Genomic DNA, 14,301 nt, shown 5'->3' with positions numbered 1-14,301 from the left:
CGGCGCCAGCCTGGTGCCACATGCACCCCCTACTTCTTAATTTCCCCCGTTGTACTCCTCGACATTGCCCCCCAACATAAAGTCTCCTAACAGAGGGTTGTGTGATATCTTTATCTGTGTGATGTAAACATGCTGTGACTCAGCACCTGATGGCAGACAAAATGCTTCTTTGATTGGAGATCATGTATGTTTTCTGAGTACAATATGTATTTTAAATCAATTCCGAATATGAAACGTTGAAGAGGTCTAGATGATTGTCTCAATTTGTGATTATTTATAGGGTTGACTGAAGGAAAAAAACCTCAATATCAAATGAATACCTTGTTCAATTTTGTGACTGAAATAAGAAAAAGCCGCGTGGTTTGCTAGCTGTTTATCGCATACGGTGCTGATTTGGATTACTGTGACAAAATGACAACAATATGTTCAATGGCCATCCATCTGAAGGATTATACGCCGATTCAGTGTTATTTTCTTTCCTTCACAAACCTTTGCAACATTCTGATCTTTCACACTAGCACGTCTTAGATCCGATGTTCTTTTTTTTGTCCGTCGCACGAAGCTGGATGTGGCTTTGCTCCAGCTGCCTCTCCAATCAAGTGAACACTCTTAAGCACAAAAACTCATTCGTATATACGAATCTCACCACCATCTGCTTGGGGGGTGAATTATTAAGGATGCTAGTTGTGTATCGGAAACAACAGCTGAGTGCGTTGACCACACTGGCACAACCGTTTGACACGCTGATGGATGTGCACGCACACTAAAAGATTGTCGGCCAAAACAGAAGAAAAGATTTTAAATGCCACATCAGCATGAAAGAAAAAAAATGATAGACACTAATCTAAAGTGTTTGGAAAAGGGGAATAGGTAACAGACAGTGTATACAAAAAAAAAAAAAAAGACGGCAAACAAACACGCTGAGAGCATTCAGCACGGGCCAAGAAGTGTCTGGCGGAGCAGACCATTCAGTGAAAAGAGCACCTGCATGCTATAAGAGTCTGAAACTCCAGTCTAAACAACTCTTTAGAACCTTTACCGCCTCTTCTTTTCAGACTAAAAACAAGTTCCAAGCCATAGACAGGACCCCCAACGCTCGCTAACTTGTTTACTTTTCCTTTCGTTCAGATATATCTTTGTCCTAATGGGCTCAATAGAAGCCGGGCTCGGCCCAGCAGCACCGGGTTTAATCGGGGTTTTAAGACCAGCAACCCGGCTTCGGTTCCGGCGTCATTCTTAAAATGAGGCCCGGCCGCTACTTTATGAGGAGGATGCAGAGAGATCAGCCAACAGTATGTTTTCCCTTTTAAGTTCAGTAATTCCAAATTTATTTTGCTTTTAAATGTGTGTGTTTTTACTGCAGCCGTTCCAGGATTTGAAATTTATTTCTATGTTCTTTGTTATCGTTGCGCTCAGTTACGTATGAAAATTTGAGACACTGACAAATCATGTTAGCCGGGGCCATATATGTCCGGTATACAGCTACTCTATATTTCATTGTGAAATACAGTAAAAATTGTGAAGCATTTTAGTACGTACCTTAATATATGTGCTTTGCGGTCACATCAAAGACAAAAAAAAACCAGCCTGTTTTAATCATTTTGTCATAATGTTTCATTTCTGTCCACTGATATTTGAAATGGAAAACAAAGACAAAAAATACTACATGTCTTATAAAATTGAAATATTAAGAGGCAACATAGAATTATTAAATGCACAAGTGAATTGACCTTGGCAAATACAGCACTTGCATTTCCGGTGGAAGGATGGCTTTCTTCACGTTTGAAAATTTCCTTACGGTCCAACAAAAATCAGAAATAATACATCTCAAGGATAAAAAAAACTATTTGTATTCTCCATGAAACTGTCAAAAAAAAATTCTCATTATATTCAAAACTAGTGACGTAAGACACTTAAAAGAAACTTTTTTTTTTTTTAATATATATAAAATGTTCAATATTTGCAATTTTCTCATGACACTATAATATTATATATATATTTTTTTCCCACCACATTGAAAATGATTAATTAAAAAAAAGAAATCAAGTGACATAGAAGTTTGCAATCTAGGTCATTGGGTAGTTGTAAAAAAACGATACTGTACGCCGATGTTTTGAAATATATTGATTCAAGTTGGGTTACTGTGGAAAACTAGGCTCATACGGCTATAAAGAGCAGGAAGAGTTGATGAGGCCTGAGCCGATCTTGTTGGCAGCCTCTTCAAAGTCTCGCTCTGGAACTCCTTGACCCCATTCCCCCTTGGACTTGTACTTTTTTTGGCCTCTTCATCAATCCATCTGCCATCACAGTTAATCCGGAAAGTCCTATAAAGATGTCATACCTACAGTTAATGTCATTTCTTTTTGGTTTTTCACACTTTTTTTAATTGATACTTAAAGAGTGCACGATAGTGTCACACTGGTCTGACTGGTGGAAAGTGGAAAATAAGAAGAAGGATGAATTGGGATCAGATTGGCTGGAAGCAGACAGAGAGGGAAGTAAAACTCAAAGCAGATGGCGGAGCTGGCACCTGTTTTACTTTCAAATCTGTTTGTAGCCATTTTCCACATGTCTTTAGAAGACAAAAAAGCCTATAGTGCATATGATGCCAAAATAAGACACTTTCAGGTTTGAACCTTTTGTCGCTATGTGGTGGTTGAGATTTTCAGACATAATTGGATGCACCCCTCTGAAGAGTAGCACATATAACAACCTATTTTAAATGTGTAAGCAAACAGCCTTTGACTCTAACTTTGTTTTTTTACTAGGACCCAGACTCATGTAATTCCATAATCACGTCACAGTGATTTCTTTCATGTCCTTACATGTTGACAGCCAATGGTGAGGTTATTTTGCGCCATGTTGTTTGTATCTATTATTGTTCAATATGTCGAGTTCAATTTAGCCTTCCAAAACGGGTCTGTGTCTCATAAAATGAAAATGATCAAATACAAATTGAAAGTGGCCTGAGTCTGCAGTCAAGAAAATGGTGTGAGCACATTTATTATTTATTCAATAATAATAATAATAATAATAAATATGATGCTAATTTGCTGGGACTAAATGTAAAATGTTCACTCTAATAACCTGAAAATGCCAAATAGAAACTAAGAAAATTCTTCCACCAAATAAAATACAATATTTAGGTTTTGTTGCCTATTTATGAACATTTGCATGATATTTTCTCTGATATCGTGTTCTCCTATATAGATCCCAACTTTAGCTTTGTTTGAACCCCTCTAGGTAGATTCTCTGTCTAACCGCGTACCAGTTATTTTTTTCTTGAGATTATTAATGTATCGTATGACTGTGCTTTAATTATCATTGATTGATTATTCATTACATGTAGACTAATCATAAAGCCACAATGGCTCCATGTCCGTGTAATTAATTTCATGAAGCTCTCATGAATCATCAGAGGTCATTCATTAGTTATCCATCTGTTAAGGCAGTGTTTTGTTCTCCCATGACAAGATTAAATTGTGTTTAGAAAAAACAAAAAAAAACCTGGAGTGTTCCAAAAGGTACCAGCAGAGTGTACCAGAGCACCCACATGTCTGGCCTTTTGGATCCGTTCAGCAAGACTGCACACATTCAAGCCCAAAACACCAACACAAAAGTTGAAGTGAGTTAGATTGTACACAAAATGTGTTGTCACTCACACAGTTCACCTAAAAAAACAAACCTGCTCCCCTGCTCTTTATTCCATGACAGTAAGCACAGATTGTACCCAAATTTGCATGCGAGCCAAAGTGGCCTACAGTATTTGGAATTGAAACAATTACAAATAAACATGCATGACTCCTTTCCCCAGCTAATGGATTCGACTAGTTCAATAAAACAAAAATAAACGGATTTAATTTTCTTCCCCCAGGTTATTTTTCTGCCCTCGTTTCCTAATTGTGGTGACCATGTTTGTTGCACGTGTTGCCTCTCGGTCATTTCTTGAACCCGAAAGAAAAATCAGTGTAGTCACACCAAGTCATTCCTCATTTGCAAACATCTGTCTGTTTTTGTGTTTGGGAATGGTTTCCTCATGATCCCGATATAGAACATTTACGCCGACAGGTTATCCAAACAGGCTAATCTAACGTGTGTTGATGTCTGAATGCCTTGTGCAAAATTTGGGCTTCTTGCTATTGGTGATGCCCAGAAGTTGTTGCCATGCAACTCTATCTGGCACACACGCACACACACATTTGCAAGAGAGCCAACAATGGTCTGCTTTATGAGGTGCCCACTGATGCCATGGTAACCTCCTCATTCTGGGCAAGACAGACTGAACTGTGTGCCAAAAAAATGCCATGGTGCCTTATTTTCCCCCTTTCTCCAGCCACGTTGCCCAGAAACCTTTTCAAAGTTAATAAGTGAAACCAGTGGGCAGACAAATTACGACGGGTTGTGTGTGTGTGTGAGGAAGAGCAGAAGAGATGGTCAACTTTGCACTTTGGAACTTGCCTGCATAAATGAAGTCTGGAGTGGAAACATGGAGCTGCGTGATTAGAAATTCGAATGTCGTCCCCTAATCGAACACTGCGAGGCTGTTGTGGATTTGATTACAAGCAAACCTTTTCAATTCTAATAGGAAAAATACGTATGTGGTGAATTTAAATGATTTGGACTAAAGTAGAGGGACACAGCACTTATAATAGACTGCTTACATTTTGTTCCCAACTTTTACAGCGCCAGTGCATGTATTTGACATTTAAAAAAAAAATACTCAGATTCATTGTGTACCTTCTGCCATCTAGTGGAACAATATTTCATTGTTATTAAATCTAACTCACTGGCATATCGGATGAACAGATATTTGGAGTAAATCAATATTTTTCTGACCAACTTTGATTCATTTTGCATGATGATCTTGATAACTAATGACCACAAACACTGCACAACACATTTTTTTTTATAAATATGAACTGAATTCCAACCCACATTGTATGTGAAATGTAACTAAGATGTGCTCACACGAGACGGACTGACTAAGAGCCGCGACTTGACAGCGTATGTTTGAAACATTGCTGTTCCACTTCCTGTATATCTTGTCAGCTGTCAAAACAAATCAAGAAGGCTAACAACAAATCTACAATATGTTCCTTTTAAAAAATTGCTGCATGAAAATAATACCGTAATTTTCTGACTATAAATCGCGGTTTTTTTTCATAGTTTGGGTGGGGGGCGACTTATATACATATATATGTTGTTTTTTTTCACTTTTTTGTGCATTTTATGGCTGGTGCGACTTATACTCCGGTGCGACTTATAGTCCGAAAATTACGGTACACTTTTAGACGAAATTACTGATTGCAAATAAACTTGACGCTCTATATATGTTCGCTAATGTACGTATAAGCCTCGGTGTGAATTGGGGTGGGGGGGGGCAGTGAGTAGGGTCGCTTCCATCCATTTCCATATTACCGCGGGTCATCTGGGCACGGCGCCAATCCCGGTGCTTTTCGACCCCGCCGAGGCCTAGCAAGATTAAAAACAGCACTGAATCATGGCTGGAAGCTCCAGACTGAAGCAAAGTGCGGAAGGGAAAGGCGGAGAAATGGGCTGGGTCGCACAATAGGTCATCTAGCGCTTTTAAAAATCCCAACCCGTGCCAAAAGCGCCACATTGAGCCCGACTATCGGGCCGTAAGCGTCCTTTTTAATTGCCGCTCGTCACGCATTTCATCACCTCTTGTCAACTCCGGCGGATGTATAACACGTAGACGAACGCAACACGTACTCATCGCTCGGGGAATACACGGCATGATAATAGCCCTCTCTTCACAAGCTGTTTGTTAATGAAGTCATACATAAACATACAGCTGTGCATCGTGATGGGCAAGAGGAGAGAAGGCGCTAAAGAGTGAAGTGAGCCGCGCGCACGCACGCACGCACAAGCTAGCTGGCAAGAACCGCTGACGACGTGATCAAATTGATACAACGCGTTGGATCAAATGTGACCATCCATTGGATTGAGCACACCAACACAAACAAAAGGGCCTAAGCCATTCAGCGCAGACATTTCTTCTTTATTTTCTATAACAAGCTTGACTAAATCAAATCCACAATAATGGAGTCCATGTGTGCCTCCGCCAAGTGTTTACAACCACTGTAGAAAATGACTTTTTTTTTGTTTGTTTTTATTATTTGATCAGCCACAGATTCCCCTCTGTTTTTTAATGCATAGAAACAAGAGAAAGGCTTAAGGGCTGAGTTTCATGGACTTAAAATAGGATTTTATTTGACATCTATTGCAGCATAAAAAAAAAATAACCATCAGGATGTCAAAACTTTTTGAAATGCATAAGAGACGTTTGTTCAGCACACGGCAAACTGAGGACTCACACAATCATGCAAAAAAATGATCTAAAATTTCATTTTCCATTATGTGTTGCTTCATACATCCATGCAGGGAACCTCAATATGTTGCTTCAGGGTTGCCGCTTCAGAGTGCACATGGCAGAAGGAGCATTTGGACCAGCAAAGCGAGAAGCACAGCTGCTTGGACAGGACTCTGGCATTTCTGTGTCCCCTCTTTCTCCAAACACACACATATATACAGAATATACTCACACACACACACACTCTTCCACTCAAGCTGTAGCAGCATCCTACTAACACACACCCCCACTTTCTCCCCCTATTGACTTTGTTGACATATTCATATTTTTATCAGCAGCCCCAAGAAGAGGATTCCGGCGTGGGAGGCAGCGTGGCAGTGTGGAATGGCGTGGGAAAGGTGGCAGCTGTGTTATGACTTTTCTGCCAGGTCATGGTGCATGGTAGGATGGATGCCTCCTGTCTCTGCTTGACTCTGTAATGACCAATCAGTGTGTTTGTCTTCCCTTCCTCTGTCATTTTATGCTGGGAAATATGTCGCAATGGTTCATGTTCATGCACGCTTGGTGTTTACCATATTGAAGTCCACTGGGAAAAACAAAGTTTTGAATTTTGTGAGTCCAAAATGATGGCTCACTGATGGTGATTTAATTTGTTAACATGTTGATGAGTTGGGATACTTTCTTCATTAACTTTCTGCTTAAATCTAGTCACAAGACACTTTGGATGGAGACATTAACATGATTGACTACATCAAACATATCTAGGTCTTATCCCAAAGGATGTGAGATTTTAATTTAAACCCACCAGAGGAAGTTTTATTAAGGCCGTGATCCACTCACGAGACATCAATCTATGTTTAGTTTTCCTTTTAAACATGTTCTAACCGCCTTTTTGTTATTTTCACCTTTGACCTCTGCATACTTAATTGCTGTCTCCTGCGTGTGTGGCGTTCAGGTAAATGATCCCCGATTCTACAGTGACAACATCAATCATGCCTATCTCTTTTTTATTTATTATTTGTGCAACGTGCAGCGTTGATCAGAGAGGTGTCTCGAGGCCTGACACAGTTTGTAAACCCTCGGGTTCCTCTCGGTGCCAGCCTGCAACACTCGCCGTTATATAGGGCAGAAGTAGACCCTCTTGCTTGGATGGGTGGGAATGTGCTGGGGATGGAGGGGGGGGGAGTCATGGAGGGATGGCAGCCAGAATCGGGGCCCCATGCAGGGATGTGGGAGAAGGGGTTTTAGGGTGCTAGGGGGCACAGAGAGGGGCATAGGCTGGGTATGGGCAGCCTGGCAAAAAGAGCAGCGCTCCATCTGCGCCACTCAATGCTCAGTAACATACACATTGTGCAAGTTGTGCACCCAAGCCACTCTATAGACTTTTTTTAGGATTTATCTTTTAGACATAGTTAGAGGAAGGCTCTTATTTCCATCATTTCGTATATTTGCAGAATGTCAACATCGGCTACAATGGTTCGTTTTAGCACCAGTAAGCCAATTCCCAGATTGATGATGTCATTATAATTGCCATTTATCATGGTTGGTAATAGATTTAAAAAAAGAAATCTTTATCAAATGTAATTTGGTACATGTTTGCAGGGGAGGTGTAATATTCAACACAAGTTTCTGCCAGATCTGATCCAAATTGCACATTTGGTAGCAATTGAATGGAATCCCATTTAACATGTTGAGGAGAAGACAGTTTATCTCTGACAAATCTTATCAGATCAGCTTGTCATTTGTCATGCTTATGTTGGATCTTATTATCCATTACACAAGAAATTCTGGATCTTAGTAAACATCAGTGTCCTTTTAGCTATTAAGATCTGAAATTATTGTGGGTTCACTCAATCATTTGGAACGTCGGTAAATGGTTACGGTGCTTGTGTTGAATATTTATTTCATATTTTTGTTAGTTTTGGTTCCGAACCTGTTATCAGGTCATTAAAAATATCGAACCTTTCATTTTCATGGCAGTTTCTCTCCGTTTTTTTTTTTAGATTTAACGATCAGACGCATCCCTCCGTTTCTTCCATCTCTCTCCACCCCCAGACAGACCCTCCCATCGGTGGCCATTTCTTTCCGTCTGGCTCGTCCCCTTCCTTTCACCCGGGTGACCCCCGCTACCGCCTCAGAACATCTTTCAGTCTGCTTTGCCGTCACAGACACAGTATACCCAAACCGCTGTTGGTCGCCACCATCCTATTTAATGGCACCCGTGTGTGGTTATCTCCTGTGCTCTTCCGACTCTTTCTTTGTTTCCAACAACGCCGATCATTTGCTTTTATTTCCCCTTGATTCTCCTCTTTTGGTGCGCTGCAAGCGCACAGATGTCTGGCTTGGCCTGCAACACCTGCCTCGCCATGTGTTACTACCAAGTGTTGCCTTCGACTGCAGCAGTGCCCAGTGTTCATGTGTGTGTCTTTTTTTTTGGGAGGGGGGGGGAGTGGAAACCACAGAGTGGATTAGTCATGAATATTCATGTTGTTGTGGGTATACGACCAAATAGAAAATTGTCCCACAGAGAAGACTCCACCCTTGGAAAAAAAAGAGGGACTTAAAATTTGGGTTAAAAATTACACTGACCCAATTTTACTCAACTTCCTGAGAAACTTTTTCAATAATATGAAGTTTGCATGTTCTCCCCGTGCCTGCGTGGGTTTTCCTCCGGGTCCTACGGTTTACTTGCCCATCCCAAAAACACACACACAGACCTGCAGGGCGAAGTGCTGAAATTAACAACTCCTGATGCAGATGAATGATTGGTTGAGCCTGGGGCTTTGCTGATAGCTGATTGGCTCCATGGAGGATTTGTTGAACTGACATGGAGAGGAGGCTATGTAAGTGTGCAATACATGTGTGCTTGGATCTCTCAGGGTATCCCACACACTCGTTCGTCTCTTATCAGGCAAGCACAAGGCCCCGCTAGACGAGTAGTGCTCTCAGCAGAGCTGGACTACCAGCTAACTGTTTTATCTTCTACTGGCAAAGACGTCTTTTATAGGTCTGATTAACTCACGGTGCGACTGTCTCGTCTAGGGCAGGATAATGAGAAGCGGTGTGTAATTGTGATTGTAGATATTCCGATTGCTGTTTGTTTTAGTGGCATTTAGGTGTACTAGTAAGTTGTTGTTATTAATTCTATTGCAAAGTTATTTACAGCTACAACCAAACGTTTCCCGTCAGGCCTACTATGAAACAGTCGGGAGCAATTGTAGACTTTTCTGCCAGTCTTGTTCTTGATTTACTTATTGAATATTGTTTTCGAGATACTTTGGTAGCCCTTTTTTTCTTTTGACTGTCTGTCCACCTTATAAAATGAAACGATAGAATTTCCTCTGGTTTTAAGTGCAGCCTAGACCACCAGAGAATGTCATCTGTGGGGTGGGGGGTGGAGGGGGGGGGGGGGGAATGAAGGGATGAGTCGACGAAGCCTCCCAATATCCTCCACCCTACCAACACCATAGGAGAAAGCAGAGCTGGTATAATCTCCTTTTTTGGCACTCCATGAAAGAGAGAGGAACAGCCACAAGGGTCTTGGTCCACTTAGATGTGCTGCCCCTCACCCCAATGGTCTACATGTTATCATCTCTTTGCCGCTTTTTTTCGATGCTTCTCATTCGTCTTTCAACTTTGGTCTCAAACATATCAGACTTTTTTCATTTAAAGTACTCTCAGTTTTGGGGAAAGGGTATCAAGGGTGCGCTTCATTGTTTGTCAGGTGCTCATCAAGATACAAAAAGATCCCAAATTTAACACAATGACATGAGTGGTATCAGTGTAGGGTATAATTCAGATTGGCAAAATGATCAATTGTAAGACATTTTAAATTGAAAATCCGATCTACAATTTATATGTACATTTGGTTGAATTTCCATCACTGCATCATTGGACGGAATAGATAAGATACGTTTTGCTTGCCTACATAAATCACAAAAGTGAAGTTACATTATCCTCATGCCAAAGGTCATGATTATTCATCGTTTTTTTTTTTTTTGGTGAAGTGATTGGCATTCCTGAAATCATCATGATGGGGTGTAAGGATTACACCTGTTTATTTAGGATGTTGTAACTTGATAAAGATGATGATGATGATGATGGCGACAGCAAAGCAGTGACATAATATTACCTGAATCATGTTAGAATGTTTTGAGAAAAAAAGGAAATACATTTTTTTTGTGTGTGTGCAAAAACATTGTGTATTTGTTTTAATTGATAAGTTAAAATGAATGGACAATTATGAGGTTAACAAAATAGTAAAACGACTCTTGGTTCTTTCTTTCTTTCTTTCTTTCTTTCTTTCTTTCTTTCTTTCTTTCTTTCTTTCTTTCTTTCTTTCTTTCTTTCTTTCTTTCTTTCTTTCTTTCTTTCTTTCTTTCTTTCTTTCTTTCTTTCTTTCTTTCTTTCTTTCTTTCTTTCTTTCAGTTCCATTTTAGTTCCATTTGAGTTCAATCGATGTTTTTTGTGCATTTTAATAGATTTCTGAAGCCGCGTGCACGCTGGTCTCCAACCATAATGGCTACTCTCTAGGCAAGTCAAATGCGTCCATTCGTTCACAACGAAATGAGAGAATAGACGCGGTTGTGGCGGGTTGGAGTGGGTCTGCCAAGGTCAACATTCTTAAATGGACCGTTGCCCAGTGGATCTTTTGTCTCAAAAGTTGATGTTAAAAAGCCCAAGCCAAGACGACACAAATGGGCCTTGCAGCGTTCGGTGCGTGCACGCGCATTAACGTTTGCGCGTCACATTGCCATTACGCGCGATACGGACAACTTATCTAGCAACACAAATTTTATATATATATATTTTTTTAATGCATGTTGTTGCGCTCGCATTGCACGCCCCTTTAAGCAGGTTTTTGGATAGGCCTGTTACATAACGATGCCAAATAAAAGACCAAATATTGGTGTGAGAACATAAAATACAACATAAATCCGTTCGCTAAGAAGATTATTAAATCGCCGTATTATGATTTTAGGCCTTATGTTTATTAGACCACAAGGACTTCTTTTTTTTTAAATTAGAGTACGTCCAAAATCGAGCCAATTAAACTTTTGAGGCTTAATTAAAATATTAGTCTGATGCAATTGTATGTTTTATTTGTCCTGTTTCGTTAATTTCACAATGAACATCATTTATATAGCGCACGTGCTGTGGCAAAAATATGTTTTGCATGCGTATTTAATTAAAACCAAATTATTTCCTTGGCTGGACATGCCATCACGTTAATATTAAGACCCTAATTCATTTTTAATACTTCCAAATTAATTGTGTCTTATAAATAAAACACAAATACATTCTTGTTATTTAAATTCTTAAGCAAATTTATACAAAGTGGATTTGGACCTAATGGACATGGATATAGAGTTCTGTATTTGTACATAAATTATATTACAAAATATTATATACACACATATTTTGAAAATTAAAAAAAACACACCCACAAACTAAACTTTTTAATTGATTTTTACTATTTTGCATCTCGTACCTTTGCACATCCATTCGATGCTTTTGGCAGGAGGACCAAACCCACAGGGCCTCAAAACGTATAGTGACAGACAACCCATCATATCAATACGTGTTTAATTTAAAGAAATTTGTCCAAGACGCATCATTAAAAACAAGATTGACTCGAGGTGCAAGATCTTGCTCGCGTCTTAGATTTTAAAAGGTAGATGTAAAATCAATCACGTATTCCCTCTGAGTTTTTCTAGCATCCTTGTGGACCACATGGGATGCTCTGCCACTTCCTTCCGATTCGCTTATTTTAATCATCGACATGACTTTTAACATCTCCTTTTCCTTCTATCGCATTTCGCCCTCCATCTCAAAATAACGCGTTTTCACCCGAACCGAGGCTCGCTCGCTCGCTCCCTCCCGTCCACGCGACAGAGTGCGTCGGCCTGGAGCTGCCCCTATAGCTGCGCTGTCGCCGGTGCGGGCTCGCTAATCCCCCTGCGTCCATGCTTTCCTCTGAGCCGGTATTTAATTCCTCTAAACCCCCAGCTGCCGCCCTGCTTCCTCACTGAGCACGACAGACTGCGCACCGCTGCGGTTATTAATAATTCAGCCGCCCTTCGCTCCGCGGCCACAGGAGGAGACCGCGCGTCCTCCCTCGCCTGCTCGGTCCAGCTTCTGGTGCTTGCGCGCGTGCTGTCACTCGGTTTTGCACGATCGCTTCGAGATTTCTTTATTCTTCAATTCACTTGCATCGCAAATCGCCAACGAAGGAACACCGCGCGCGTCGTGGCCACCGCGCGCCAGGCTCCGGAGATCAAGCCCGAAGCGCTTCGGAACTTTTCCCCGCACGTGGAACGAGAAGGACCGCAGATAGTGGGAAGCATGCAGCTAGTTCGAACCGGTGAGCGGGTCGGCTGACGAGACTCCACGATTCACGCTGCAAGCCAGAGAGATCTTTCTCTCTTGACCGCCAGCCGAATTTGATGGAAATATGACGCACCTTGCATGAAGAAGTCAGCAAGCAGACGACTTGGATTACAGCCCGCAGTTTACATTAAAAACAACAATGTTTACCAAACTGGGTTTGCTTCTGGTATTTTAAGGCCGAGCTGAACGAGAAACCGAACGCTTTCTTTTCTCCCACAAACTTTTTTTTTTTTTTGGAAGCCAAACTTTTTTTTCAGAGTGGAAAATGGGTCTCTGAGAGGGTTTTGGCATCTTTCCCGACACCACAATGGTACGTGCTGTGTAAACCAATAATTTGCTCATTTGTGCAGTCAGCTTTAAAGGTGATTGTAGCAGCGCATGCATTTAATGATGTTTGGGCTTTATTGTTAATAACTTTGTATGCTTAGCAGAGGTCCCATCACATCACGTTTAAAAATATATACCTAACAGACCTTGTTGTATTATTTAGAAATATCCTGTCTGCTTTCTCAATCTCTCTGAGCTGAAGTCTTAATAAGCCTCCACCCTTCTATTAATAGTTCCATATATGATATGCACTATCATATCATACGGTGTAAGCAGACAACCAAAAGGCACCCTACAAGTTGAGTAAAGGTTGTTGACATGTCAAGTGCTTGCAAAGTCAAAGTTATCTTTGGAAACTTGGCTGCAAGTGGAGCTTTCAACAATGCACTGTTTTTATTTGGGGTGTAATTATGCAAAATGTGTCCATTCTGCATGTTGGTTACTTGTCAAATTCATTGACCAGGCAATTTTTGTGATATTACTCATTCTAACCAATTCCAGAGCTTTTCTCTTATTTGCTGAAATTGGCAAAAAAAACCTCACAGTAAGTCAGCCTATCACAAAAAAAAAGTGTGCAGTTTACAGATGAACTGTGATATATAACTTGCACATCATTGACCCTTAGATGAGTTCTATTTTCTACTTTTTCCAGCGTTGAACTTGAGCCAGTTATTCAGGGAACCTCCCACATACAGCCTTCTCAAGTTCCAGGAAGACATCTTAGTTGCACATGAATATGGGAGATTATTAGTATGAATAATTATTTGTTTACAAGAATCCGAGCTAATGTGGCAGATGTTCAAAAAAAAAAAAAGCTCCTTGGTAAAAAGGATACAGAATTCAGGACAAGTCTCGTGTGGGATTATCTTGCCTTGTAAGTCTCCTGCTATCCGCATCTTATTTTTAAAATAACAGCAAAAGTCGCAGCAAATAATTTTGCAGTACGATGAAGTATGTGTTGAACAGTGTGAGGTTTCTCTGGAGGCGGAATCCTTCACAGTGACATACAAACACCACTTGGATGATTTATATCTGCCACTATAGTGACTTATCCAAATATGCTGTAGAGCAAATGGGATGTTTAACCTCTTGCCCGGTCGCCCTCAAAAAGTGGTATGTCGAAACATTCTGGTACAAAAAGTTAGAACCTAACACAAGCCAAATAAGACATATTTTACGATTGACTGTTTCATTAATATCTTGGGCAAGTGTAAGTGCCTTATTTGTGTTACTATACACACAGTGGCGGA

The 14,301-nt window shown here is 40.6% G+C and overlaps 1 protein-coding gene across 3 annotated transcripts in view; it reads left to right on the top strand.

Moving 5' to 3' along the window:
• Window positions 1–12,502: 12,502 nt before the first annotated feature.
• The window catches only part of nfixb (nuclear factor I/Xb), a 90,388-nt gene continuing 88,589 nt past the window's right edge, over window positions 12,503–14,301 (top strand). Inside the window, exon 1 of one of the 3 annotated variants that reach the window (XM_061302377.1) lies at window positions 12,503–13,034. In XM_061302377.1, the coding sequence (XP_061158361.1) occupies window positions 13,032–13,034 (3 nt within the window). In that variant the 5' untranslated portion in view covers window positions 12,503–13,031. The remainder of the gene's footprint in view (window positions 13,035–14,301) is intronic. The other 2 variants (XM_061302381.1, XM_061302393.1) reach the window with 2 other exon arrangements.

Source organism: Syngnathus typhle, linkage group LG17, assembly GCF_033458585.1.
Source record: "Syngnathus typhle isolate RoL2023-S1 ecotype Sweden linkage group LG17, RoL_Styp_1.0, whole genome shotgun sequence".
Lineage (NCBI taxonomy): Eukaryota > Metazoa > Chordata > Actinopteri > Syngnathiformes > Syngnathidae > Syngnathus > Syngnathus typhle.
Note: the sequence above shows the minus strand (reverse complement) of the source record. Positions and strands in the feature narration are given on the sequence as shown.